The 25,740-nt window shown below is 42.5% G+C and overlaps 1 protein-coding gene across 7 annotated transcripts in view; it reads right to left on the bottom strand.

Annotated features, from left to right (window-relative positions):
- Positions 1–641: 641 nt before the first annotated feature.
- The window catches only part of ELMO1 (engulfment and cell motility 1), a 538,367-nt gene continuing 513,268 nt past the window's right edge, over positions 642–25,740 (bottom strand). For 6 of the 7 annotated variants that reach the window (XM_058728689.1, XM_058728687.1, XM_058728686.1 and 3 more), the window contains 3 exons: positions 17,938–18,020; positions 7,399–7,476; positions 642–2,037 (listed from right to left, as the gene is read on the bottom strand). In XM_058728689.1, the coding sequence (XP_058584672.1) occupies positions 1,837–2,037; positions 7,399–7,476; positions 17,938–18,020 (362 nt within the window). In that variant the 3' untranslated portion in view covers positions 642–1,836. Of the gene's footprint in view, positions 2,038–7,398; positions 7,477–17,937; positions 18,021–25,740 lie in introns of those variants that run through there. The other variant, XM_058728691.1, reaches the window with a different exon arrangement.

The following is a 25,740-nucleotide window of genomic DNA, read 5'->3' as shown; positions in this document are numbered from 1 at the left end:
TGACCTGAAGGCATCTAACACTTCTGCAGCAAGCCCAGAGTGACTTGTGCTGCAACCATGCTTAATTTGCACGCTTGGACCTTTCTGACATCCCTTCCGGCCCTCGGAGTTTATGATCCAGATACACCTCCAGTGGAAACTGACCTCAGAAAAATCCTTTGCTGGGCTCTGACCCATATCTTATTAACTCATAGTTAGGCTTATTTAGTTTTGACTTAATTTATTTCCAGTCCATGGGTTTGCATTCTTTTTCATAGCTAAATGTGCTCCCTCAAAGTATGATGTGTTGAATTTGGCCAGTTCTATACATTATACAATGGTAAGGAAGAAAAAAATAAAAGAGGAAAAGTCCTGGTCAGGAGGCAACAGTGTAACATAAATAGCCATATTTTCACATAGTGGGTCTGATTTTCTCTATCAGTTGAGATGATCTTCTTAGAAATAACATTCCTTATTGATGCTCAGAGTCTACGGTGACATAGCAGTGGTTAAGTCCCCTCAGCCAGTGGGGGACGTGAATCACCTGATTCTGAGGGCTGGGGTGGGGCCAAAGATGCCACATTTCTGACAAGCTCACGAGTGAAGCTTATGACCGAGTAGCAAGCACCTAAGTTACCAAATCAAAACACAGGCTCCCCAACTCATCACAATTAATTTTATTCCACAGCATGTGTAAGGGAATGTTATTCTCAGGAAGATGTTTAGGATTAAAATAATAATTAAAAAAAACCTTGAAAGTACACACATTTATGTATCTCTTCTTTTCATTAAATATATATCTGTTTGGCAAAAAAATGTTAGACTCTTTTGTACAAAAACAAAGCAAAAAAAAACAAAAACAAAAAAACAACAACCCCAAACCCTTGCAAATTGTCAATACTTGTAATAATTACAGTGATGTAAACTTGGATGTCTGACAGCTTGACCATCCCGTGGAGCCTGTTTGCAGCAGAACCCCCAGCACAAGGTAACACCAAACCTTTAGACAGGGGCCGCCTGCCACAGAGGCATTAGGTTTAGTATATTAGAGATGGGGACGACAACTGATTTCACCATTTGTGCTTTCAGCGAAGGGGCCGGAAGGGTGTGAGGCATGAAGAAGGCAGGTGTGGGCTGGGGCAGAGAGAGGACACCCAAGACTAGCTGGCGAGGAAGGAAGGTAGGTCACAGTCACAGTGCAGATGTGAAGTGGGCATGGGACCTGGGACTGTGTCCGGGAGACCCGGTGCTGGCGAAAGCTAGGACGAGGCTACTGCTGCTGCTCTTGGGACCAGAGAGGAACAGCACGAGGCAAAGGCCTGGACGGAGGAGGGAAGGGATTTGGAAGCTGATTTCCATTCACATGGAACTGGTGGTGTGAGCGGACTCTAGAGAGAAAGGGAACGAGGAGGTGGTGTTTGGTCTTCTCGAGAAGCTAGGCTGTTTCTTCCAGACGCAAGCACTGGGGCACTCCCTTCCGTCTGGCGGGCAGGTTTGGGGGCAGTCTGGAGCTGCCGGCTTGCACATTCCGGGGAGAGAGGATGTGCCTGCTGGGGGATAGGACGGAAGGGCCCTTTGGATCTCTTACTGGCAGTGGGTTTTGCTCTGCTCCCACCAGTAGACTGTAGCATGGGAAGTGACCTAAAGCAATGGAGTCTAGAAACAGAATCAGGGCAGTGAGCAGGATGCCAGGTAGGGGCAGAAGAACGCTGGGGCTAGAGGCGAGGCCAAAGAAAGTGTTGACCCACAGCTTCTCTTGACCGCGAGAGGGTTCCAAGGCGTGGGTGTGTTTTCATTCTTCTCTCCCATTAGCTAGATTTTCCAGTTATGGAGGGGGTGCTTCTGGGCCCGGCCACTTCAGTTACAGTCATAGACGAAGTCATAGTTGCTGGGCTCCTTGGGGATGGGTGGAGGTGCGTCGGGGATCTGAATGTTTTCCAGGTCGAGGAGACGGAGCTTGATTTCCATGCTGAGCAGGGTGTCCAAGTCATTCCGGGTCAGCTCACTCATCATGTCTTTCCCCAGCAGCGCATTCAGCCCATCTGTCCAGATACAGTACTGGTGGAAAAGGAGGCAACAAGTGTAACTACTGATGACAATCACAAGTGTGGTAACAATGGTTAACACTGATTATTCAACATGTGCTAGACTCTGGAGAAGGTGCTTTGCCTAGATCATCATTTCATAGAGTTGACACTTTTGTTATCATCTCTGTTTTGCAGTCAAGGGAACCAAGGCCCTGAGAGGCTGAGTAACTTGGTAGCAGGTAGTGGGATTCGAACCCAGGCAATCTGACTCTAGTGTCTGCATGCTTCCATGCAAATAATGCCTTCTTACATAATAGCAGGAGGATTTCGGATCTGCATGACTTTGCAACATGACGTCTCTAACATCCCACCAGTGAGTCTGATTTTAAGCTTTTGGTACAATATATTCCAACACTACTGCGCTCGGCATTACATTGAGCTTGCTTCTTTCCTGACTACAAGCATGGTTCCTAGTCTAGTGGCTAATCTCTGCCTCTCCTACGTGGTTCCTAACACTCACTATGACAGTCCACACCTGCCCTGGAGCCAAAGGTAGTCCCACCTTTGCATTTCTCAGCAAAAGCGCTGCCCAATGTCTGGTGGACAAAATGGCTAAAATTATTGGGTGATTTTCATGGGAGGTGGGTTGGCTGTCTGTCTCTTCTGCCTGAGTCGTCAGTTTCCAGAGCTTTTCTTCTCCATATCTCTGAAGCCTGGTTCCTGGGGACATGGCTTTTCTGGGAAGGCCCTCCAGAGCACCGAACTAAGAATTTTATTCTTCCTTTCTCATTAAAAGGAACCATGCTCTTTGTTTCTCCAGTTGACTGTGAACTCCTTGAGGGAAGAAACTGTACCTTGTTTATCTGAGGACCTGCTTTGTTCTTGTCAGCTTCCCTCCCAGGGGCTGTAAGTTGGGGACATGGTATTAGAGCCATGATACCTGGTGGAAGGAGTAGCTTCTGCTGCCAGAATCTGAGAAAACCACCTGCATTCTGGATGCTGTGTTCTTCTCACCTTTTAGGATATTCTAGTCCTACGGAGGATCTCTGTGATACCAATTGCTCTGCTCCTACTGTCAGACTAGTCTTCCTTCTAGAACATGCTCTAGATTCCCCTTTGTCCTGCCCTCACTCAGTCAAGTGACAATTCCAGATCCTACTTAGCTTGTCCTTTTCAGTGTGGTTACCTGGGCTGTGGTGAGGAATATAACATATCTCAACATAAAAGGTACTACAAGACTGCAAGGACTTTACAAATCTTAAGTCACAGTGATATGGAAGTCTCACCATGGTGCCCATCGATGGCACCACTTTCTCAGCTGAGGAGAAGCACCGTGGCTGTATTATGAGGTTGTATGTCTTAGTAGTGCAGCCCTGAACTGTAGAACTTTGCCTTGGCTATGTGAGCTCTGCCAAAGCATTTAACCCATCTAAATACCAGTTGAGCGCTAAGAGATCTCTGGAAGTATTAATGTCCTCAGTAATACCTTAGATAGATTCTGAACTCATCTTAACATCCATATCCACATAAATAGCTTTGATAAAAATAGATTCTAAGGTCCTACCCTGGAGATCATGAACTTGCATATCTTGCGTAAGTAAATTTTATTCAGAAAAACTTCCAGTGAATTCTGATATACCTCCAGATACTGGTACCACTGAACTCCATGCTCTCTAAGGCCCCTTCCAGCTCGAACGCTGTTTCATTGTAAATCCCTAAGTGCTGGGATTACTGCTTTTTGTACAGCCATGCCAGTCCTGGCTAGCTTCCTAGTACAGATTAATGTAACCCACAGGAATACTTCTGTGGCGCCTTTCTTTTGAGAAGGAACTGGCACAGAAAATTTTATTAAAAAGTACATCAACCAATAAATAAAAAGTCTGTAGTACAGAATCTGAGTTTGAAGTATCAAGATGAACTTACAATGTATTTTGTCTTTTAAAAAACACCATAGCTCTTAGCTTTGCCCATAAAAAGACCTAAAAATAATGATGGACCAAGTAATAGTAAGCACACCTAATGCCCAGATTCTGGTTGCTAAATACCATTTTCTACCAAAAAGGGACCAAGACTCCAAAGAGAGAAAGCAGAAAACATGCAAGAGGAGCCTGGAATATTTTGTCATAGCAAAATGACTGAAAAGTTGTCAAAGACATCTGGGGTCATGTCAATTGGACACAGAAGTCAACCAGAAGGTGCTCCAACTTTCTCTAGATAGGATAATTTGGACATTGATAATGATAATAACTGCAACCTATTAAAACACTGATATGTTTACATCCATTACTTTATAATGATGCTCAAATGCCAAAACACTTCATTGTTCTCATTTGGAAGATAAGGAATTATTTTGAAGACTAATAACAGGAATCAAGTATTTATCCTGCCTATTATATATAAATTGTATTACCTCAAATATGGGGCCAGTTTCCTGCTAATAAATGAGAAGGGAATGATAGAATTGAGATATTAACCTTTTCCAATGTCTAATGGGTCCAAGGATCTAGGCAATAATCATCAATGGCTGCTAACATCTCCGAAAGATAGACAACCAAATACAACACCACTGTTGCTTAAAGTTGTGCCTGAATTAGATTAATCCTCTAACTATCACCGAACAGGAAACACAGGAGACAGATAAACATGAGAAGTAACAGTGCAGGTTGCAGTAGGCAGAATAAACTCTCCTTTTAAGGGCAACCATGTCCTAATCCCTGGAGCCTGTGAGGATGTTGGGGTACACAGCAAAGGGGATTAAAATTGCTAATCAGCTGATCTTCAAGTAGAAAGGTTATCTGAGATTATCCAGGTGGGCCTAATGTAATCACAAGGGTCCTTAAAACATGGAAGAGGGAAACAGAATAGGAGTGAGTAAGAGAGGGAGTTCTGACTACAGAGAAGGAGGAGGTTGGAATGAAGTGCTGTGGAGACTCAACCTCCGTGGACAAATGGAGGCCGTGGCTAAGGAATGCTGGTGGCCTCCCAAAGTGGAAAGGGCAAGGAAGCAGATTTTCCCCTAGACCCTCCATAAAGGAATTCAGGCCTGCCAATACTTTGATTTTAGCCCCCAAAGACGTGCATCCTCTGACCTCCAGAATTGTAAGGTAATACATTTATGTTGTTTTAAGCCACTAAATTTGTGGTAATTTTTTGCAACAGTGACCACAGCAAACTAATACACATACTTATAATAAAGCAAAATCTAGACTCTCAGCAAGGTTACCAGACAGATGACTTGTTTTTTTCAATGAATAAATTGCAAAGGAAAAAAAAAAAAAGCAAAAGCAGATGCTCATAAGATAGGGAGATAGAGAGAAAGAGAGGAACCTACAGATTCAAAGAAACTGAAGAAACAAGTTAATCAATTTCTATGCATGGACCTTATTTGGATTCTGATCGGAACAAAGTATAAAAGAAACACACACACACTCACACACACACATACACACATGAGGCAAGTGGAGAAATCTGAAAACCGACTACAGATGGTAGTATCAAAATGTCTAAAAAAGTCAGGTGTAATAGTGGTATTGTAGTTAGGTTTCCAAATGGATGCTATTTTCAGAGATGCACACAGGAATATTTGCAAATAAACACTATAATTGGACTTACTTTGATAGGACTCTGGAGGGGCCAATTGGGTGTGGGTGGAGGTACAGGGGAGACCAGATTGGCCCCGAGTTGATTAACTGCTGACACTTGGTGACAGGCAGTGGCAGGAAGCTGAGTTCAGGTCCTGCTCTCCGCCTTCCTGGCTACACAGTGCAGGGGCCAGGGAGACGGGGTTTCTGGAGCAAGGGTCCTGTGGTTTAAATTCCAGCTCTGTTATGTACTACTTGTTTGACTCTGGACAACTTTCTTAACCTCTTTGTGACTCATTTCCCTCCTTTATCGAATGGGCATAATCACAGTTTGTTTCTTTCAGAGGTATGTGAAGATTAAGTGAGGGGAAGTACAGAGGATGCCTGGCACAGGGCAATCCACACTGGTTGTAAGTACTACAGTCTTTACTAATGTTGAGGTATTCGATTTTGGGAGGCCACTCTCCTTATGTGGTAAATGAAGATACCTGTAATAGAATGTTCTGTTTTATTGACCGAGGATGCAAATAAAATGAGGTAATACATATGAAAGAGATTTGAAGACAGCAAAAGTATTCACAAGTGTATGGCATTTTTCTCCTCACTATGTCAATAAAATGTGGCAGTTACAAATAAAATTTGGCAGTCTCAGAACATTTATCCTTATCTGGAATTAATGCAAGCTGGAGAAAACAGCCTTGCAGAGATTTAAATAACATCCACATTTCTACATTTTAAAGCAGTTTTCTATACTACTATGTATAAGCTGTATATGTCTTAAATATGGTGGCCTGTGAATAACCACAATTTTGTTTAAAAAGAGAAATGGAAGGACACAGTATCTATTTTCAGAAAGATGAAGACAAAGTCATACCCTTTTGCAAACTAAATGTCAAGTAACACAGAATTACATTTAAGCACCATTCTAAATGCAGGATTTGCATCTAATCTTTCCTCTCTCTTTGGGATGTACAATTTTATGCAAAAGCTTTAAACCAGTGAAAACTAGATACTGAATAACTTCTAAATGAGCAGAGTCTCCTAGGGGAGATGGGAAACAAAAGTCAGGTTCCATTAAAATGTTCCCTTCCTTTCTAAAAGCTGTTTATGCAACCGCATGTAAAACAAAAATTTGAATGGTATCATCTAAAAATAAGAGTTTCAAACATAATATTGGGCTCTGGTTTACAAGAGAACAAGTTAAATCAACCATAGCTGCTATTTCACCTTACAAATACATTTTCCTAGATCTATGCTAAATATTTTAAATATAGCTGACAGCGTGCTTCAAGAAGAGAAACAAATTATACATATAACAAGATGTCAAAAAGGAATAAAATCATCTCAAAAATAAAATTCCAACAGCAGAGACAGCCCAAAACTCTTAAAATAACTTAAAGAAACATGGTAGAAAACCTACTTCATCAAATGTTTTAAAGAAGAGAGACACGTTTATCTTGGGAAGATCCTGACTAAAAATTAAATACTCAGTGAAAACCAGCACTTGACCAGGGCTGATTCTTCTTCAAATCGACAATTATGTCCTTGCTGAGTATGAAGCATTTGTACATTCTTTTTCTTTACCATGAACTACTGGTCGAGCTAGTAAGAGGTTGAATTGGTTATAATGGGCAGTTTTTAAAGAAGTCTCCATTCTATTCCAAATCAACAAGATGTTCCTTTGTTCATGATTTTTCTCAGGCAGGCTTTTTTTTTTTTAAATGAAATTTATTTCCAATATTTCTCTCTTGCTTGCTCTTCTAGAGAAAATGTGACACTCTCTCACAAATTAACCCCACTGAGACCCTTACCTCGTGTTTGTCAGGAGCTATGAAGTTCAGCTGGCAGTTTGAGTCATACAAGATCGAGAAAGCAAGTTCAAGCACCTCCTGCAAGGGATGAGAGAAAGTACCACGTTAAGAATGGGTACATTCGTTCCACAGTTACAAATGGTTGCGGACTGAACGTGGAATAAGCCCACACAAGAGGGGCTTGTCAGTGAGGCTGATGGGGGGAAGGAGCATCCTTTTTTCCCAAGGTTCACAACACTTTCCTTCTATTCAGGGGAAGTCTGCATGAACCATCTCGTTTAATTCTCAAGATAATCCTTGCACAAGTGTGATCATTTCTCTTTTATGGCAGGGGCTTGGAGAAGTTAAATGACTGTCCAAAGCCATATAGCCCCAAAGCCATGCCACTCTTCTTTCTTCAGCATCTCCTTTCCAGGTCCAGGGAGGCCTTGAGAAATAGTAAACTCTTCCCTAACCAGCAGATTAAGGGCTGCTCTATCGTTGATTACCCCAAATACACAGATGTCCATGTGGGTCTGAGCTTCCTAAAACATGAAAGCTACATGGGAGCCCATGAGGCTTGTGGGTGAACTCATTATCTTTAGGCCCTTTGTTCCTTAAGCTACTGTAGAGCAAAGGCCACATGAAACTTAAATTTTATCCAAAGAGGCTGCAGAGTATAAAGGAGAAGCAAGGGCCCAGTGTCAGAATGCCCGGGTTCCTTCATTGGTGAGTGACTGTTGAGTGCAGGCTATGAGTCAGAACAAAGGGCCAAGGACTAAACACCACTGCCATTTCATTGTAGATGTATGACCTTGGCCGAGACACTGTCATGTCTAATATGTATGTATGTCTTAAGAATTTAATTCTATGTGCTGTACGGTATTGGGCACAATGATTATTCTACTAGTTTGAGCAGTCAGCAGGATACAATCTTTGCAAGATGACAGTCATGGCACATCTCAACACCCTACCAGCTCTTAATCTGGAGAAGGGCCAAGTGTATCCACATTGGTGCTCTACATTGTTATAACACACAGATATTGCATAATTTCTCAGGAGGGCATATCTTTCCACATCACTCTCTGCCTAACATCTATCAGAGGATTTGCCTTTGGCCACTCATGCACAGCGAGAATGCCCCAGAAAGAAGATGGACCTCATCTGTCTAGATGAGGTCAACACCACCAGATTTCAGAATTTCAAATGGGTTAAAGAGTTCTTGTCAAGTGAATTCTGAAGGCTTAGCATTAGCTGGATGCCTCTCATGACAAAGTCAACCATCCGGCTATTTGGGCTCTCGTGAGGTTTGTCTGTATCTGACTCATGAAGAAGGAACAGCTCTTGTTCTGAGCCCAGACCTACCAGTATCTCACACTCTTTCGGCCTCCTCACCCTGCCTGAAGTAGGAGCAAGTGAAGGAAAGAATGCCAAGTCAAGAATGGGAGCTTCTGTAAAACTACCCCATCCCCATTTTCCTTTCTTCTCTCTCAGGCCCCCATTCAGGTCTGCCCAGTGAAGGTCAATAATATTAAAATGAAACAAGAGCTCACCAAACGAAACAAAAATATTTTTTCCAGTAAGTTTGGCATCTCTCTTGGGTCTTTTAGTTTGTCATGAGCCCTACTAATGATATCATAAATTGGTGTTATCTTTTTAAAAAAAACCATTCAGGCAATCCTTATCAAGAACCGGGATCTCATTCCTGGGATTATTCCTAAAATTCTCAAAACCAAGCAAAAACTGTATACATTATTACCTGTAATAATATGAGAACCAAATAAATGTCCTCCCCACTTTGGGTAAACAAGTAAAGAAACCACAAATGAGCAGAGAAGTATATTCAGCCAGCCATTCAGTATGATAATTATGAAGAACTGATCTGATGTGACAAAAATCTAGAAAAATGAATGTTATTTACATGCTGATCACAATAATGAACAATGTCTACCTGTGAACAGAGACTGGAGGCAAATTATGTGAAATGAAAATCATGTTAAGATGCTGGGATTATTTTTTCTTTCAAAAAAGCTTAAAACTTTTTTTTAATAAAATATAAGCTCTGATCTCATATATTCATGAAAAAATTGTTCTTAGATTAGGAACATTGATATAAATGATTTTTTACAAATTTTAGTAACATTCAGGAAAACCCTCTGACTCATGCTTGAGCGATTGGATAGAAAGGGGAGGATAGGCTTTGTTTGTGAACGACCAGTCAGTATATGGCAGCCTGGCAGCCGCCCTAGGTGAGCTTCAGAGGTCACTGGAAAAAGGTGAAATTCACAAACAGATTTCTGGGCGGATGCTGGACAACCGGTCCTCTGCTGAGGGTAGTCACGTGAATCATCCCCTTGCAAACGACAGCCAGTGTGAACACCACCAGGGCCCAGAAGCAGCCGCTTGACTAGGTGCTAAAGTCACTTGAGGCCAGAGTGTCAGTGTGGTTGTCCTTGTGACACCGTCTGTTCTGCAGAGGCACAGAGAAGGAAGAGAAAGGAGGGGGCCTGCAAACTTCAGGCTCTGCCCTCCTAAGGCATAAACCAGTGAGGACGTGAGTGAATGAACGGAGCTGTCATGACCTAGATTCCTGGTAAACACAGGCAGGAAATGGGAAATTCGTGACGATGTCAATCCCCACTTTCATTTCACTAAAGCTGCCTAGGAGGGGTGGGAGGAATTAATTCTCGGAACCACATGACTGCATTAAAGGCTGCTATCGCCTGTAATGAGTTTTATTGACGTCTCTGGCTTGTTGTCATTGAGTCGTTGGTGGAGGTCAGCTCTTCAGCACTTCAAGCACAGAGGCTACAGAGCTGGGAGCGATCCCACCTCTCGGACTAACACTCCAGAAGCTGCCACCTGTCCAAACTGTCTGTGAGGAAAGAGGTGCCAGGAGATGGTAGAGTCGTGGTCATGGGTCTGGGGAACGTCCCCCTCTTGGGTTTCATCATGCTCCATGGCACTCAGACATCTGATGCTCTGGGGCTTTGCTATTCACAACCTAAGGTCTTTTATGCCCTCTGGATTTAATTCAGTGAAAAACAGTGTTCAGGAGCTCCTTATTTTCATCTTCTATTCCATTAATTCACATCTCTCAGCATGTGAAGGAAGTCCTGGGATGGGAGAATTCTGGGGATATGGGAGGCAGGAGGAACTGAAGATTCCCCCCCAACCCATGCCCTGGGGCCTCTGACCCCATCCTCAACTCCTGGGCCCTAAGACCAGTGATAAGGCATGCTAGGTCAGGGGAGCTCAGAGAAATTCTGGGCATGGATGGCACCTTGTTTTAAGGATTGCCATTTTCCAGGGGTCAAATGATGGACGGACTGAACACAAGAGTAGAGTTTGATACAACATATTTTCAGTATCCAGTGTTGGCTGCCATTCCTTTTATTGTTTTGGGGTGACATGCCTTATTTGGCGATCTTTCCCAGCATTCACTTGAACTGTGTTGGTTCTCCACCATGTATCCAGGTCGTCTTGAGGGCAAAGCATTTTGATTAAAGACATAGGGTATAACTTGGCATGTGTGTGTGTGCTAAAATTGGCCATAGGCATAGCAGTAGATTTCATAGCTGTAACACACTGCTGCTCATCTATATCTCTATGAGTTTGAGTTTCTATTTTAGAAGGCAAAAATTACTCATTCATGTAGTACATAATAATAGAGGATACTGCCTTCTTCAGGCAGCTGTAACTTTCTGGCCCCAATCTATCTTAGCATTATCAGCCAATACTTCTCCCACCCACTTTCTTCTCTCTGTCTCTATCAATCCTATACTGTAAATTCAATGTCTCTCAATCAGAGGATATTCTTTCATATATTGGAAAGCCCCTGTGCCTTTTCACATACTCTCTCCTCCTCCTAGAAAGTCTTCCTCTTGCTCCTACCCCTGAACAATTCCTTTTCAAAACTCAGCTCAGATACCATTTCCTCCGGGAGCCTTTTTCAAGTCTCCCAGACTCTCCCTGTATTTAAAGGTTCTGGGGCATAGACAATATTGGATTATAATTGCATGTTGGCACATAAATTTTATACCTACTAGACACCCAAGGCCAGGGGCCAGGTTGTGCTTATCTTTCAATTCCTATCTCCTGGCACTGGCATGGTACAAGGAAGATACTCAATGTCATATGAGTATGAATGATGAATAAAGTAAATCTCAGTAAAGGGCTTTTGGGTTAATACCAGGGTTTTCAAGCTGATGCTAGAACAGTAGCTTCTAGTATAATCTGCTTCTTATTTCAGGTTCATGAATCACATTGGAAAAATAAAAGCTGGATTCTAGGACATGGTGAGAGGAAAGCTTCTGCTATGTCAAGGATAGTCCTATCCATATCAGTGATATCTGGTCGGGATCTTCCTTCTGGGGACTATGTTCACTACTTAACGCTCAGAGCTCATCTTGACTGGCATCCAATGCTGACTGAGTGAATGACTCTAGGAAGAAGTGCCTGTGCCTTCAGGGAAAGGTTTGGTTCCTTTCCCTTTCGTATTCCCAGGACCTTAGACAGTGCCTGACATATCAGATGTTGAATGAGTGAGAAGTCCTGTCAGTTACCAATATATTGCTATTAATGAAGTGTCTCCCTTATGGACCCTAATTCTCAGTTTGTCTTGCTCAGCGATTACACTAACCAAAAGACCCATGGCATGAAATGTCAGAACCTACCCTCTAGTTGGAAGAACTGTCTGAAGAGCCAGCAACACACCTTAGTTATTTCCTCTACCATGTACTGACAGATCTCTTGTGGACACATTTTGGTCAGGTCTCCTTTTACTGCAGGTCTCCCCTTTTCTACCAGAAGTCCCAGAGGTAGGGAGCAATAGCCCTGTGGAGTACTAGGAGAAGGGGTGTGGGTGTGTGGGATTGAGGAAGGCAATTCTCAGAACCCACGGTTTCCTTTTTGCCTTTTGATGTTTTGCCTGATGAACTGGGTGTATGAACACTATAGATGTTGCAAGACAAACAATTTTCATGTGTATGCAATGAAAGAGCCAGGCTGGCAGACATACTGCCTGTCTCAGCCCTCAAAGTAGCCTGGAAGAGCTGGTGGTGACCAGAACATCTAGACCAATGAATACCAGGAAATAGCCTCTACTGGCTATTTATCTATGTGTTTATAGCACTGGGCCCCATTTATCCATCCATCCATCCATCCATCCATCCATCCATCCATTCAATTTTCCATGAGTTCCATGACAAAAAAACCAAAACCAAAACCTAAAATAGATTGGAAAACTCAGTTTGTTTTGTTGATCTCCTCTAAGGGGAGAGGAGTCTGACACAGGAAGGCCACATCACCCACACATATCATACGCTCAAATGAGATCATCATCCCCACACCTGTTTTGATATTGGTAACTTGTGTCTTTTCTCATTTTTACTTGGTTAGTCAGGATGGAAGTTTATAAATTTTATTAACCTCTTCTAAAAACCAAGTTTTGCCTTTGTTGATTTTCTCTACTGTTTTCAGTTTCATTGATTTCTACTCTAATATTATTTCTTTTCTTCTGTTTGCTTTAGGCTTATATTGCTTTTCTCCAGTTTCCTAAGGTAGAAAATTTATTGATTTTAAATCTTACTTCTTTTCTAATATATATGCATTTAATGTTATAATTTTCCCTCTAAGCACTGCTTTTGCCCCATCCCACACATTTTGATAAGTTATATTTTATTTCTATTTAGTTTATTTTGTAATTTCCCTTGAGATTTCTTTGAACTATGGGTTATTTAGAAGTGTGTTCTTAAACTTCCAAATATTTGGGGAGATTTTCCAGCTATCTTTCTGTTACTGATTTCTAGCTTAATTCCACTCTGGTCTGAGAACATACTCTGTATGATTGTTATTCTTTTAAATTTGTTAGGATATATTTTATGGCCTAGAATCTGGTCTATCTTGGTGAAATGTCTCTTGTGAGCTAGAGAAGAATGTGTAGTCTGCTGTTGTCAGATGGATTTTCTACTAATGTTAATTAGATCAAGTTGACTGATTGATGGTGCTCTTCTGGTCATCAATATCTTTACTGATTTTCTGTCTCCTTCATCTATCAGTTACTGACAGAGGGGTGTTGAAATCCCCATATAATCATGGATTTGTGAATTTCTCCTTTCAGTTCCTTGTCTTTGGTTTTCTGAAGTTGGCATATTCCATGCCCAAGTGGTTTTTGTTTTTGTTTTTGAGTAGTTATCCTGCTTAGTGTCCTCTAAACTTCCTGGATTTGTGATTTTATGTCTGTCATTAATTTTGGATTGCATTAGCCATTCTTTCAATATTTCTTTTGCTCCATTCTTTTTCTTCTGGTATTCTAATTACACATATGTTATACCTTTTGCAATTGTCCCTCAGTTCTTTGGGGTTCTAATGTTTTCATTTTTTTCCTCTTTACGTTTCAGGTTAGAAGTTTCTGTTGACTCATCTTTAAGCCACTAATAGTTTCCTTGGTCATGTCAAGTCTATTGATAAACCTATTAGAAGCATTCTTCACTTCTGTTACAGTGTTTTTATTGATAGTCTTTCCTTTTGATTCATTTCTAGAGTTTCCGTCTCTTTGCTTAAATTACCCATCAGTTTTTTCAGGTTGTCTACTTTTTCCATTAGAGCCTATGGCACTTATAACCTAGTCATTTTAATTTTTTTAATGTTTATTTAATTTTGAGAGAGGGAGATACAGAGCATGTGTGGGGGAGGGGCAGAGAGAGAGAGAGACAGAGAGAGAGGGAGACACACTCTGAAATAGGCTCCAGGCTCTGAGCTGTCAGCCTGACATGGAGCTCAAACTCACGAACCATGAGATCATGACCTGAGCTGAAGTTAGACACTTAACCAACTAAGCCACCCAGGCTCCCCCAACCTAGTTATTTTAAAATTCTGTCTGATAATTCCAGCATCTGTGTTATAATGGAGTCTGGTTCTGATGATGATTGCTTTGTTTCTTCGGGCTGTTTTTTTTTTTTTTTTTGTGGCATTCCTATAATTTTTTGGTTGAGATCTAGACATGTTGTGTCAGGTAATAGGAAGTAAGATACATAGACCTTTAGAGTGATGATTTATGTTGATCTGGCAAGGAATTGGGATATGTTTAACATTTGCTATAGCTATAAGTGCCACATTCAAATTCCTGTAATGTCCCTGTTTTTGTCTCCCCTACTGACTTGGGGTTCCCTAAGTACTCCTCCTCAGAGAGAGTTTATGCCTTGAAGATCTTTCAGCCCTGATCCAACATTATTATCTTGGAGTCTTATTAGTGTGGTGGTAGGACATGGGTGAGGGACAGTTTTCTATAATTTCCCACTTAAGTTCTCATCTTTTAGGGGCTCTATATCTTGTGGTTGTCACCTTCTTAAGTTGCATAGCCTTCCCTTTCCCCTCATACCCCTCCCCTTTTTCTTGGCTGCAGAGTTTTCTATCAATTTCCTTGAGGCTCTGACTGCTGTTGACTGTTTCTCCCCTACCCCCAACTCCACAGTTGAGGCAGAAAGGCTAAAATGGGGTAAAATGGGAGAAACTGTCTTCACCTAGATAGGAAAAAGGGCTTTGTTATGAAGAAGGCTCTGGCATATTTTACGATACTCTTCCCTTTCCCCTACCAGAGACATGAGGAGTGGTCCTTCTCAGTTCTTCCCTGCAAGAATCTCTAGGGTTCCTGGAGGTAAAGCTCATAAAAGTATGACCCCCAGAAGACTGAAACCCCAAGTTCCTCCCTCTCACACTAGCCCTCACTCAGCCTAAAGCAATTAATCAGAATTGTCACTTAACTGATCCTACAATTTATAGCACTGGTGCATTTTGCTCCTGGTGAGCACATCTGGCTGTGATTCTTTGGATACACCGGACTCTCCAGATTCTGGGGGTGGGGGGTGGTTTGCCCTGCAACCTCAGTTCTCTGGTAGGTCCAAGAAAATTGTGGATTTTCACTTTATTCGATTTCTTCTTACTATAAGGATAGGGGTGAAAATTTCCAAGCACTTTATATGTTGGGACTGAAACCAATCTCTCCGCACATATTTTACAGAATTCTCTCTATCCCTACTCAGAGTCCATGAGTCCTGGCAATCTGTTTTGCCAGCAACTACACCCCTCCTGGTCTTCTCTGGGTTATAAACTCTTGTTGCTGTCAATTTCCCCTCATTGTTTCCTGCTCAGCGGCAAGTGTTATATAACCATAGGACCGAGTGGAGCCAGTGCTCCCTGAGACTGTGTTCTGCATCTCAGTGGGTAAAGGAGGCAGACCGTGAAGGCTGGTATAGTTAGTTTGCTGCTAAAGTTAAGGATGCTCCTCTGAAATCTGATGAGAAGTACAACCCCTGTTTCCCAATATCATGAAGAAGAGAGAAATGCGGTGTAACGGATGACCCACAGACTCTTAGGCATATGCCCTCGTGTCATTACGCTTGTCAGTCAAGTGAATTGCGTGATAGTGCTGTGACAGGCTTGACAAAGAAGGAATTCACATAGAGTTGAGGTGAGTAATACTTATGTAACTTAAAAAACAATGATCTTGCCATCGGCCTTCTTAGTTGTATCTGCTCCCCTTTATCTTCCTATATAGTACTTTCACAGCACTTTTGTTTTTCCTTAACCACAGACAGGGTCATCCTATGCAGACCTGGATTCCTCTTTGTCTTGCAACATTTGAAATTACAAAGCAGAGATTGTTCACTTTAACCCTGATTGAGAAGGAGATGTGTATAAGCTTTACATTCCTCTTAGATACAGACATGGACGATGAAGGAGAAACCTATCGATCTGGGTGGTATTTTTGGTGCCAAGGTGGCTGGAGCACCCAGATCAATCTGAATAATTTTGTTCATGGATGGGTACTATGTATTACAAGATGCTGAGAGGGAGAAACAAATAATTGGCTCCCTGATGGCCCTTCCAAGGGCAAATACTTCCAAACTGAGGGCAAAGGAAATTCTTCCATCTTTTCAGATAATGCCTCCTCCCCACGCCCTCTAGTATGGAACATGGTCTGTTATGATGATCAGTTGGTTGGTAAACTAGGAGGGGAGGGTGAAAAATATTGTGACATGAAGGAGATTTAAGCAGTATTCACCTTTGGGGAAGTTTTCTCCTTTAAGATGGGTTTCAGTTATTTCACAGTACTTTCCATGATGGTGAAGGCTATCAGGCCCTTAAGTTTTCTAAAACATTTTGAATCATCTGGTCTCTGCCTTTCCCAGGCTTCATAGAGACTCCAGAGAAGATACTAAGAAGGTAAGGACAGCAGAAGAAAATGAAAGAGGTTGGGGAGGAAGTCAGGGAAGGGAGAACATGAACATAAAGGAGAAGTTAGGAGAGGCCCTGAGAATGGATGGGGATGAGTAGAGAAGGCTTGAGAGAGGGCTGGGTGACAACAATAAGGGACAATTCCTGCAGTTGGAAGGGGACAGGAAGTGAGAAAATGGAAGAGGTGGTGGGGATTCGAAGTGATGAGGTTCTTTGAAAAATTAAAAATAGAACTACCCTACAACCCAGCAATTGCACTACTAAGTATTTATTTATTTATTAAAAAAATTTTTTTTGATGCTTATTTATTTTTGAGAGAGATACAGACAGAATGCGAGTGGGTTGGGGCAGAGAGAGAGGGAGGCACAGAATCTGAAGCAGGCTGCAGGCTCTGAGCTTTCAGCATAGAGCCTGACGCAGGGCTTAAACTCACGAGCTGTGAGATCACGACCTGAGCCGAAGTCGGATGCTCAACCGACTGTGCCACCCAGGCGCCCTAGTCAGTAATTATTTAAAGGATACATGAGTGCTGATTCGAAGGGGCATATGCACCCCAACGTTTATAGCAGCACTATCAACAATAGCCAAATTATGGAAAGAGCCCAAATGTCCATCAACTAATGAATAGATAAAGAAAATGTGGTACACACACACACACACACACACACACACAGGAATATTACTTGGCGATGAAAAAGAATAAAACCTTGCCATTTGTAACATGGATGTGTATTATGCTAACTAGAGTGTAGCATACTAAGTGAAGTCAGTCAGAGAAAGACAAATATCAAATGATTTTACTCATATGTGAAATTTAAGAAACAAAATAGATGAACATAGGGAAAGGGCAGAAAAAATAATATAAAAACAGGAAGGCAAATCATAAGACTCTTAAATACAGAGCACAAACTGAGGGTGTCTGGAGGGGTGTTGGGTGGGGGGGTGAACCAAATGGGTGATGGGCAATAAGGAGGGTACTTGTTGGGATGAGCACTGGGTGTTATACATAAGTGATGAATCACTAAATTCTATTCCTGAAATCATTATTACACCATATGTGAACTAACTTGGATTCAAATAAAAAAAAAAGAACATGAAGAAAAAAAGAAAGTGATCAGTGAAATCATAAGGCTGAGAGATGTAAAAGCATTAGGAAAGGACAAAGGAGGGCGGAATAAGTGATGTGCAATAGCATACGCACGCGCACACACACACACACACACACACGCACACACGCATTGCTACTAAAGCAGGGCTGGGCCCACCACAGTTGCTGACTGCACGGTGTGGATAGAACTATTTGCAATAATTTCGGAATCATACCTTGTTTTGTTTAAGGGCACCTTTCTCTTTCATATGAGGGCAGTCCTTCCCCGTCACCACCGCTTTGATATCTGCCACCGGCACTGCAATTCATAAGAGAAAATGAAAGTAACTACACCATGTGAAAGCTGAGATGTCAATAAAGAGTCAGGAGTGAGCACTGAGTCGGCGGGCACAGTTGTCATTCTGAGAAACTACCGCAGAAAGAGGAAATAAAAAAAGAGGCAAAAAGAGAAAGAGGAGTCAGGCAGGGTCCCAGGGACAGAAAGGAAAATAGTCTGCTAAAAAGCATCCCTGGGGAGAAAAGTCTATGTTCACGACCAGAATTTGTGAAACAAATACCCATTTGTGAAACAAATACCTAAGAAAAGCTATCATAGTCATGTAAAAGTGATGGTATTAGAATCAGTAGTAATAATAATGATAATAATACCAGTGGTGCTAATCCTGATATTAGGCAAGACCCCTTTTGCTAGGAACAATGCCGAGTGCTTTGCTTCTGAGAAGCTATTAGCTTCTGAGTTTTGGATAATGAGGAGAAGCAACCTTACCACAAAAAATTGATAGGAATCTGAAGAGTCACTCTCCAAATCCTCACTCTCTACCACCTTGTTAATTCTCACAACTCTGGGAGACAGATTTTTTTTAATCTCTGTTTTACAGACAACGAAAGTAAACTCAATTAAATAAAGGGAACATTCCTTTCTGATAGGGAGATGGTAGCCAGTATTTATCTTGGAGAATAATGCAGTTAGATAAAATGATGTTATCTCATGTCTTACTCAGGACTCGGAGGAAGATAAAAGACAGGTTTGTGCATTTCAAACTTTTGTCAAGATCACCTGAGAGAGGGAAGGCAGTAGGATGGTTTGGAACAATAGCTGAAAAAACTGTGAAGTCACCTGTCCCTCTCCAATCCCTAATCTTGTAGTCCCACAAGGGACTGTGAATCTAGAGGCCCTCTTAGGATCTGCAGAAACTTCAACTAACCAATGCCTTAGACTCCCTTAATGGAGAAGATGATGAGAGATTTCATAATTAAAATTCCCCTGCTTTTATTGGGGAATTGGGTTGTGGGGGAGAGATTTAGACGAAGACGAAATTATTAAATATATAGAATATCAAAATGATACAACAGGAAGGCCTTTTAAAAAGCTAACATTTTTCAGGTACCCTAAAATTCCTAAGACTTTGTTCAAATCTGTCGATATCCCCGAGAGCTTTCTTTAGCCCCAGAGAAAAGTGGAGTTTTGATCAACTCTTCCAGGAATCTCTGCATATACTCCCTGCTATCTGTCCCACCATGTCTGCTCCTTCATCCCGCAGTCCTGATTCTAGATCCCTTCAGCAGAAATTACTTGTGCTGAGTGGTATCCGGCTTTCCTCCCTTTCTGGACATATATATGGAAGATTACACTTCCCAGCAACCTTTGCAGTTAGGTGGGGCCACATGATTATGTCTGGCCAGTGAAATGTGAGAGGCAACGGCATGCCAGTCTCTTCTAGACAGAGGCAGTAAAAAGTCACTGTCCACCAGAATCTCTTCAGAAACTGAACAAGCCATATATTCCATCCAGATGGCACGCTGTGGGAGGGCAGAGCAGTCACTGGCCTGTGTCCCTGAGTGACTATGTGGGGCAGCACTTTCACACCCCATGTCAGTCACGTAACATGAATGAGAATATACTCTTAGCGTCATAAGCCACTGTGATCTGGGGGGGTCACTTGTTCCCGCAGCATAAGTCAGCAATGCAGCCTATCTTCACTGGCAGAATCCTTTACCTGGGATGTCTTTCCTGTCTCTCTTTGGCCCCTTTGAATTGGCAGCTTCCTAAAGACAGTCTCCATAATTCCCGGACCTACTTTTGACCACAACCACTGACTTCAGTTCTTCTGAGATCCATTTTTTATAACCAGTGATCAGCCCTGTTCCCCTCAGTGGTCAATTGGGTTGCCTAATCACTACCCCAGGAGTGGACATTTGGGCCCTCTGGGAAGTTGGGTCGACTCCGTGTTTACTTTTCAGTTGAAAACCCGCCACTGAAGTGAATTTGTGAAAGAGTTAACATCCTAAGTCAAAAGCCTTCTCAAGCTTCAGATGGGGTTTGAGTCACAGTTACTGTGCAGAGAGTCTTTTGTTGTATCATATATAACATGGTCAACGAACTAGAAAGAGTTTCTACAATCTATAAATACTAAGTTACCCTTTGGCTTTGAAAAGCCATCATATGGAACGGGACAAGAGTAACACAAAGGTCTACAGTGGGAGTAGTCTTCAGAATCTCTAATGAAGAGGCTTCGGGGAAGAAAAGGCACTTTTCTACTGTGCTTGTGGCAGTACATATTCTGTTTTTTATATGCATTGTCCCCTGTCAAGGAGACAAGCTGCTATATTACTCACAGGATTATGGCTAAGAGGAAACACAAAATTCTAAAAATACAGCATGGCTTTTAAAGGTTGCTCTTTGCATAGTTTGTCTCTAGATGCATTGGAAGATTAGGCATCAGAAGGCTAGAATGCCGTCCTTTCTATTCCCATGAGCAGAATCAGACTCACGTCTCTTGAATCTACACTCTGAGGAGGCAGGAGCGGGCGCCTGATTACTTCAAAGTCAGGCTAGTGTTTCCATTAGGCATTTTTATGTGGGAGCAGCATAAAGAAAGGGTGCCCAGAGATATGGGAATCAAAAGGGTCCCTGCTGGCACCCAACAGTCCACTCTAAATCTTTGGAGGTATGGCCTCATTTCTTTCTGCCCTTTTTTCTCAGTTTGAGCTGGACTGAGATCATCTCATTCAATATTACCATTTTACAAATGGGAAGACTGAGGCCTCAAGAGAGGAAATAAATTATACAATGTCACATAGTTAGTGGAGGACAGAGTTAGGACTGTTTTTTCTTCTACCCTACCCTCCCTTGCTTGGTCATGACTACTCCCTACGTTTGGAAGCTGTCAGAATCCTCAAATCATGAGGATGTGGTTATCACTTCAGACTCTCTAGGAAACTCTTTAACTGCTGATATCTGTGGAAGGATCTGTAATTGTGATTCAAAACAAAAATACAATTGAAAAGGCACACATGGCCACCAACATAGTTTTAGCTTTCACCACTGAGAGCCACATTGAGGCAGAAACCACCCCAGGAAGTAGCTAGTAAGCCATGAGCCCTTGCTGCAGACACAGCTCCATAGACGCTCTGGTGAGTGGTGACGCTCAGAGGAGGGACAGGCTGATCCTATCCCTGTTCAGTTCAATGAAGAATCTGATCTCTATCCTGGCAGCACAGAGTGGTGGGAAGGGCTGTGCCCTTGGTATCAGACTGGCTTTGAATTCTAGATCCACCTATTGGTTGTACCACTTTGGGCTTAAGTTCTTGGAGCCTAACCTTCCTCATCTGCAATGTGGAAACTATGGCATCAGCTACTCATATGGTTGCTCCAAGAATTAAGTCCTATTGCAGGAGCCAGGATCATTGTTGGCTTCTAATCGAGGCAGCACAGGTAGTGGGGAAAAGCCTGGGCCATGGAATTGGATGGCTGCAATCAGATCTCTGTTCTGTTTCCCGGCCACGTTTTCTGTACCTCTGTTTCCTTAACTGTAAAACAAGGGCAATGATGTCTACCTCTCCAGGTTGGTGAGAGGGTAATTTATGTAGAGCTCTTAGCATAGTGCCTGGCATATAGTAAGCACTCAATAAATGTTGTCTGCGATTATTCTCATTACCAATAATCAAAGTTAAATTGTCTCTATAGATCAAGGGACCTGAAGTATTCACTGTGCTTCAGTGACCCAAATTGCCCACTCTGTTTTGCTGTCTCAGCTGCCCCTCCCACCCTCTGTAATAGGCTTAATCGCCTTGTGCAAGGGAGTGAGCCTTCTCTCTGGCCCCTTGGATGTGGGGGTGAGAAGCTCTGGCCTAGATTCTTTCAAAGGGAGGCACTGAGGGGCCTGGGGCACAGCTGGAAAGCAATGGAGTCTAGTGTCTAGTGAGGGTGATGCAAGCCTGTAAACTTAGCGGGAGAGATGTAGGGCCATATCTCCTGCCAAACAAAAGTAATATGAGAAGAGACTTCCTAAACCTTCAGGGATGAAGACAGCCAAGGAGAGGCCCTCAATCTTTACTCGCACTCTCTATATCAAGAAGATTCAATTACACTATTTGGTTCATCAATATCTCAATATTCAGCACTGATTAACTCAAGGGGCGGAAGACAATTTCCCCCTTGGTCTCAAGAGAGGGCAATCGTACATGACAAGAGCAAGGCACTTGAAATTAATTAAAGGAACATTTCATTTTTCTAGTGGAATGAGGTTTATGGCTTTTAAGGGCTCTAAGATGATGGGCAGAATGCCCATGGAATTGGAATTAAAGGCAAACCAGGTGCCAGGCCTGAAGCAGCAGACTTTAGTTTCCCAAGATGGGGCTTCTCATCTCGAGCACATACCAGGTTCATTTTACTTATTTACGTGAATACACCCCCTACTTGGCTCACATGTGCCTACAGATATAATCTCAAGAACACACACACACACACACACACACACACACACACACATACACACACCCCTGCATGCATACACCTGTACAAGTATGCATTCCTGGTTTATTTTTCAATGGATAGACTGTTAATGGAGAAACTCTTTTGAACTCTGAAGTACTGGATTTCAAAGGCTGCAGAGGTAAGGTAAGGTAAGACTAGAGTTTTGGAGCCATTGTCAGAACGGACGATTGTAACCCTTTCCCAGGACCAGTATCACTCTGTGGCCACTACCAAAAGCCGTTTAGAGATCTGCAGCTCTAACCTTGCTCCTCTGTGAACACCCTGGCAAGCTGGTTCTCTCTGGCATTGGCACTCCTGGTTTATATCTGGTTACTTTTACCCTGGGCTCCTGGGGGTGCAGGCCTTGGTAGAGCTGGGGGTAGGGGCATCAGCTTGTGGCCAAGCCCAGGAACTGCCCCTACAACGTTCAGGAGCTGTCCACCCCTTGACCTTCTCTAGGAGCTGGGCTACCAGTTTCCTAAGCAACAGAAACAGCTAGAATGGGGGTGCTGCATATAACACCTGTAAACAATGCCAATCAAATGCCTATATGTGGGTTGAGAAGTGGATTATATCCCTATAACTACGGGAATAAATAATACGTCCAGTGAGTGGGAAAGCTGATTCACTGGTCCATGCGGGGAAAAAAAAATGAATTATGCTGTGTGCAAATGTGTTTGAGTGAGTGTGTGTGTGTGTGTGTGTGTGTGTGTGTGTGTGTGTTTTCCCCAGACCACTTTCCCTATTTCGTGGTCAGGTGAAGAATGAGACTGTGGCAGACTGTGTGTAGAACTGGTTGCAGGATGCTGGGGTGGCTCAGCTGTTAAGCATCCCAACCCTTGATTTCAGCTCAGGTCAGGATCTCACAGTTTGGTGAGTTTGAGCCCCATGCTGGGCTCTGTGCTGCCAGTGTGGAGCTTACCTGGGATTCTGTCTCCCTTTCTCTCTCTGTCCCTCCGTAGCTTTCTCTCTCTCTCTTTCTCACTCTTTCTCCCTCTCAAAAATAAATACATAAACATAAAAAAAAAACCCAAAAAACTTCTGTTTGCTTTGAGCAATAGTCACCATTAACTCTTCATTTTCCCACTGTAGCAGTGATTCCAAATTACTGGCTTCTGGACAGTTCCAAGTTCACGAGCAAAGTTTTGCCAGTAAGTTTTCACCAGTGAACAGCAAAGAGAGGAAAATGAAGACTAAGCTGTGAGTTTTTAATAAAGCTAATTTAATTTAGTAGAAGTAACTGTCCTATATTCCAAGATTAGGTCTTTCAGCTCTTTCTTATTGTTTTTCATGATTAAGAGCCCCTCCCCCTTCTTTTTTTAATGAAAGGAATGTGATATTAAATTTTAGTTAGATCTTATTTCTTACTAGACATTTTTTACCAAAATGAAAAGTTGGCTACCCACTGTCAAATCACTTTTTTTTTTTGTTCTTTTACAATATTTACTTACTGGTAAAGCCAAATTTGGGAAATCATCACGAAGATTATCAGGCAGTATCTAGCTCAGCAGTTCTCATTCTGAGTGTGCATCAGAACTGCCTGGAGAGTCTGTTTTAGACAGAGGTTGCCGATCCCTGTCCTCAGAGTTTCTGATTCAGTAGGACTGGAAAAGAGGCTGGAGAATCTGTATTTCTAGTAAATTTTCAGGAGATGTTGCTCATGGGTCAAGGACCATACTCTGAGAACCACTGGCTTGGCTTGTCCATGGTGGAATGGGGAAGGCTTTCTGAGACTTGAAGGGAGGGTCCTCATTATAGGCAGAGGCCTGGAACGCTGCCAATGCAGAGACACTGTCCCAGACGCTGTAGCTGTGGGCTTCAGATTTCTTCCACCTTCCACTAGCAAGGCCAATAATGTGGGTCAGAGAAGCAGTGCTCCTACGAAAGCAAACAAGCTTGCTTTCTGAGCTAAGTGACTCTACAAAGACTAGACTGTTCCATTTCTAAGCTGGAGGAAGAGAGAATGTTCTAGGTTGTCCACCTGATATGTCAGCGCAGATTCTGAATGTGTCAGGAATTTCTCACTTGTGGTTACTTTTTGCCTTTGGTGGCCATGGGCTGCAAGGAAGGTAGTACAGAGCTGACTTCCTTAGGCCCTGGGGTGATGAGAGGAAAGACATTGGGGCTTGGGGCTAAGGATTCAGTCTGTGACATCCTGCTGAGATGACTTATGCAGGGTCAGTGTAACTTTTGAAGGCTACTTAATAGTGTTCTTTATTTTTTTCTCACTCTTTCCCACTCTGATTTCTCTAACTGGGATGTCCTCTGAGGTTATGTTCATTTTATCTCATTTTTCTTCCAAACGAACATATCACCCTTATGTATTTTAATGTTTATATAATACTTGGTTTAATTCGCACACTTAATACTGTCTAAGAACCTGGACCCTGGTTTGGTGTTGGGCTAAAATAATCTGGCAAATTACTGGCTCTTCAAAAACATACACATTAAAATAGAATTGTACAGAAACAGCAAATAAATACAAATAATATGTGTTTCAGGGATATGTATTTTAGCTGATGATAGAACGTAACTGATCATAAATGTTCTAAGTGTCAGGGGCCCCTGGGTGGCTCAGTCGATTGAGCTACCAACTCTTGGTTTTGGCTCAGGTCATGATCTCATTGTTCATGGGTTTGAGCCCTGCTGACAGTGTGGAGCCTGCCTGGGATTCTCTCTCTCCCTCTCTTTCTCTCTGCCCCTCCCTGTCTCACACACAGGTGTGTCCTCTTTCTCTCTCAATATAAATGAACATTAAAAAATACAAATAAATGTTCTAAATGTCTGAGTTACTTCTCTGAAGCAGGTTAGCCATCCTGGGGTCTACCATTAGCTCTGCATTCTGGTCATGGGATACACTAAACTATAATGAGTACATGTGGTAGGGACCAAGTACATGATTCATGGAAAATTATTCTGGGTCATCAGAAAAAGGCAAGCGACAGAGTCAGGTTTCTATTGTCTTTGCTCCTTAAAACAGCAACTGGAGAAGTAGTGTGAAAGTGGACATCTGAAACCCAGCTTTACATTTTTCAGGAAAGATATGTGAGCATTCCTTCTGTGCCCTCCCCTTTTCTGTCCCGAAGCCCCAGTCCATCGGGGTCTCGTGCGTGACAAGAATGCTCAGGCCAGGACCTACGACAAGATGAGACACGTCCCGTGGATTTATTTGGGCTGGTAGTTTTCCTGCGTGCTATTTTGTGACCAGGAAGAGAAACAAACAACCCAAACTCAGTCCTCTTTACACAGGAGAGCCACTTAC

The sequence above is a fragment of the Neofelis nebulosa genome, chromosome 4, assembly GCF_028018385.1.
Source record: "Neofelis nebulosa isolate mNeoNeb1 chromosome 4, mNeoNeb1.pri, whole genome shotgun sequence".
Classification (NCBI taxonomy): domain Eukaryota; kingdom Metazoa; phylum Chordata; class Mammalia; order Carnivora; family Felidae; genus Neofelis; species Neofelis nebulosa.
The sequence above is the reverse complement of the archived record's forward strand: the minus strand, read 5'-3'. Positions and strand labels throughout refer to the sequence as shown.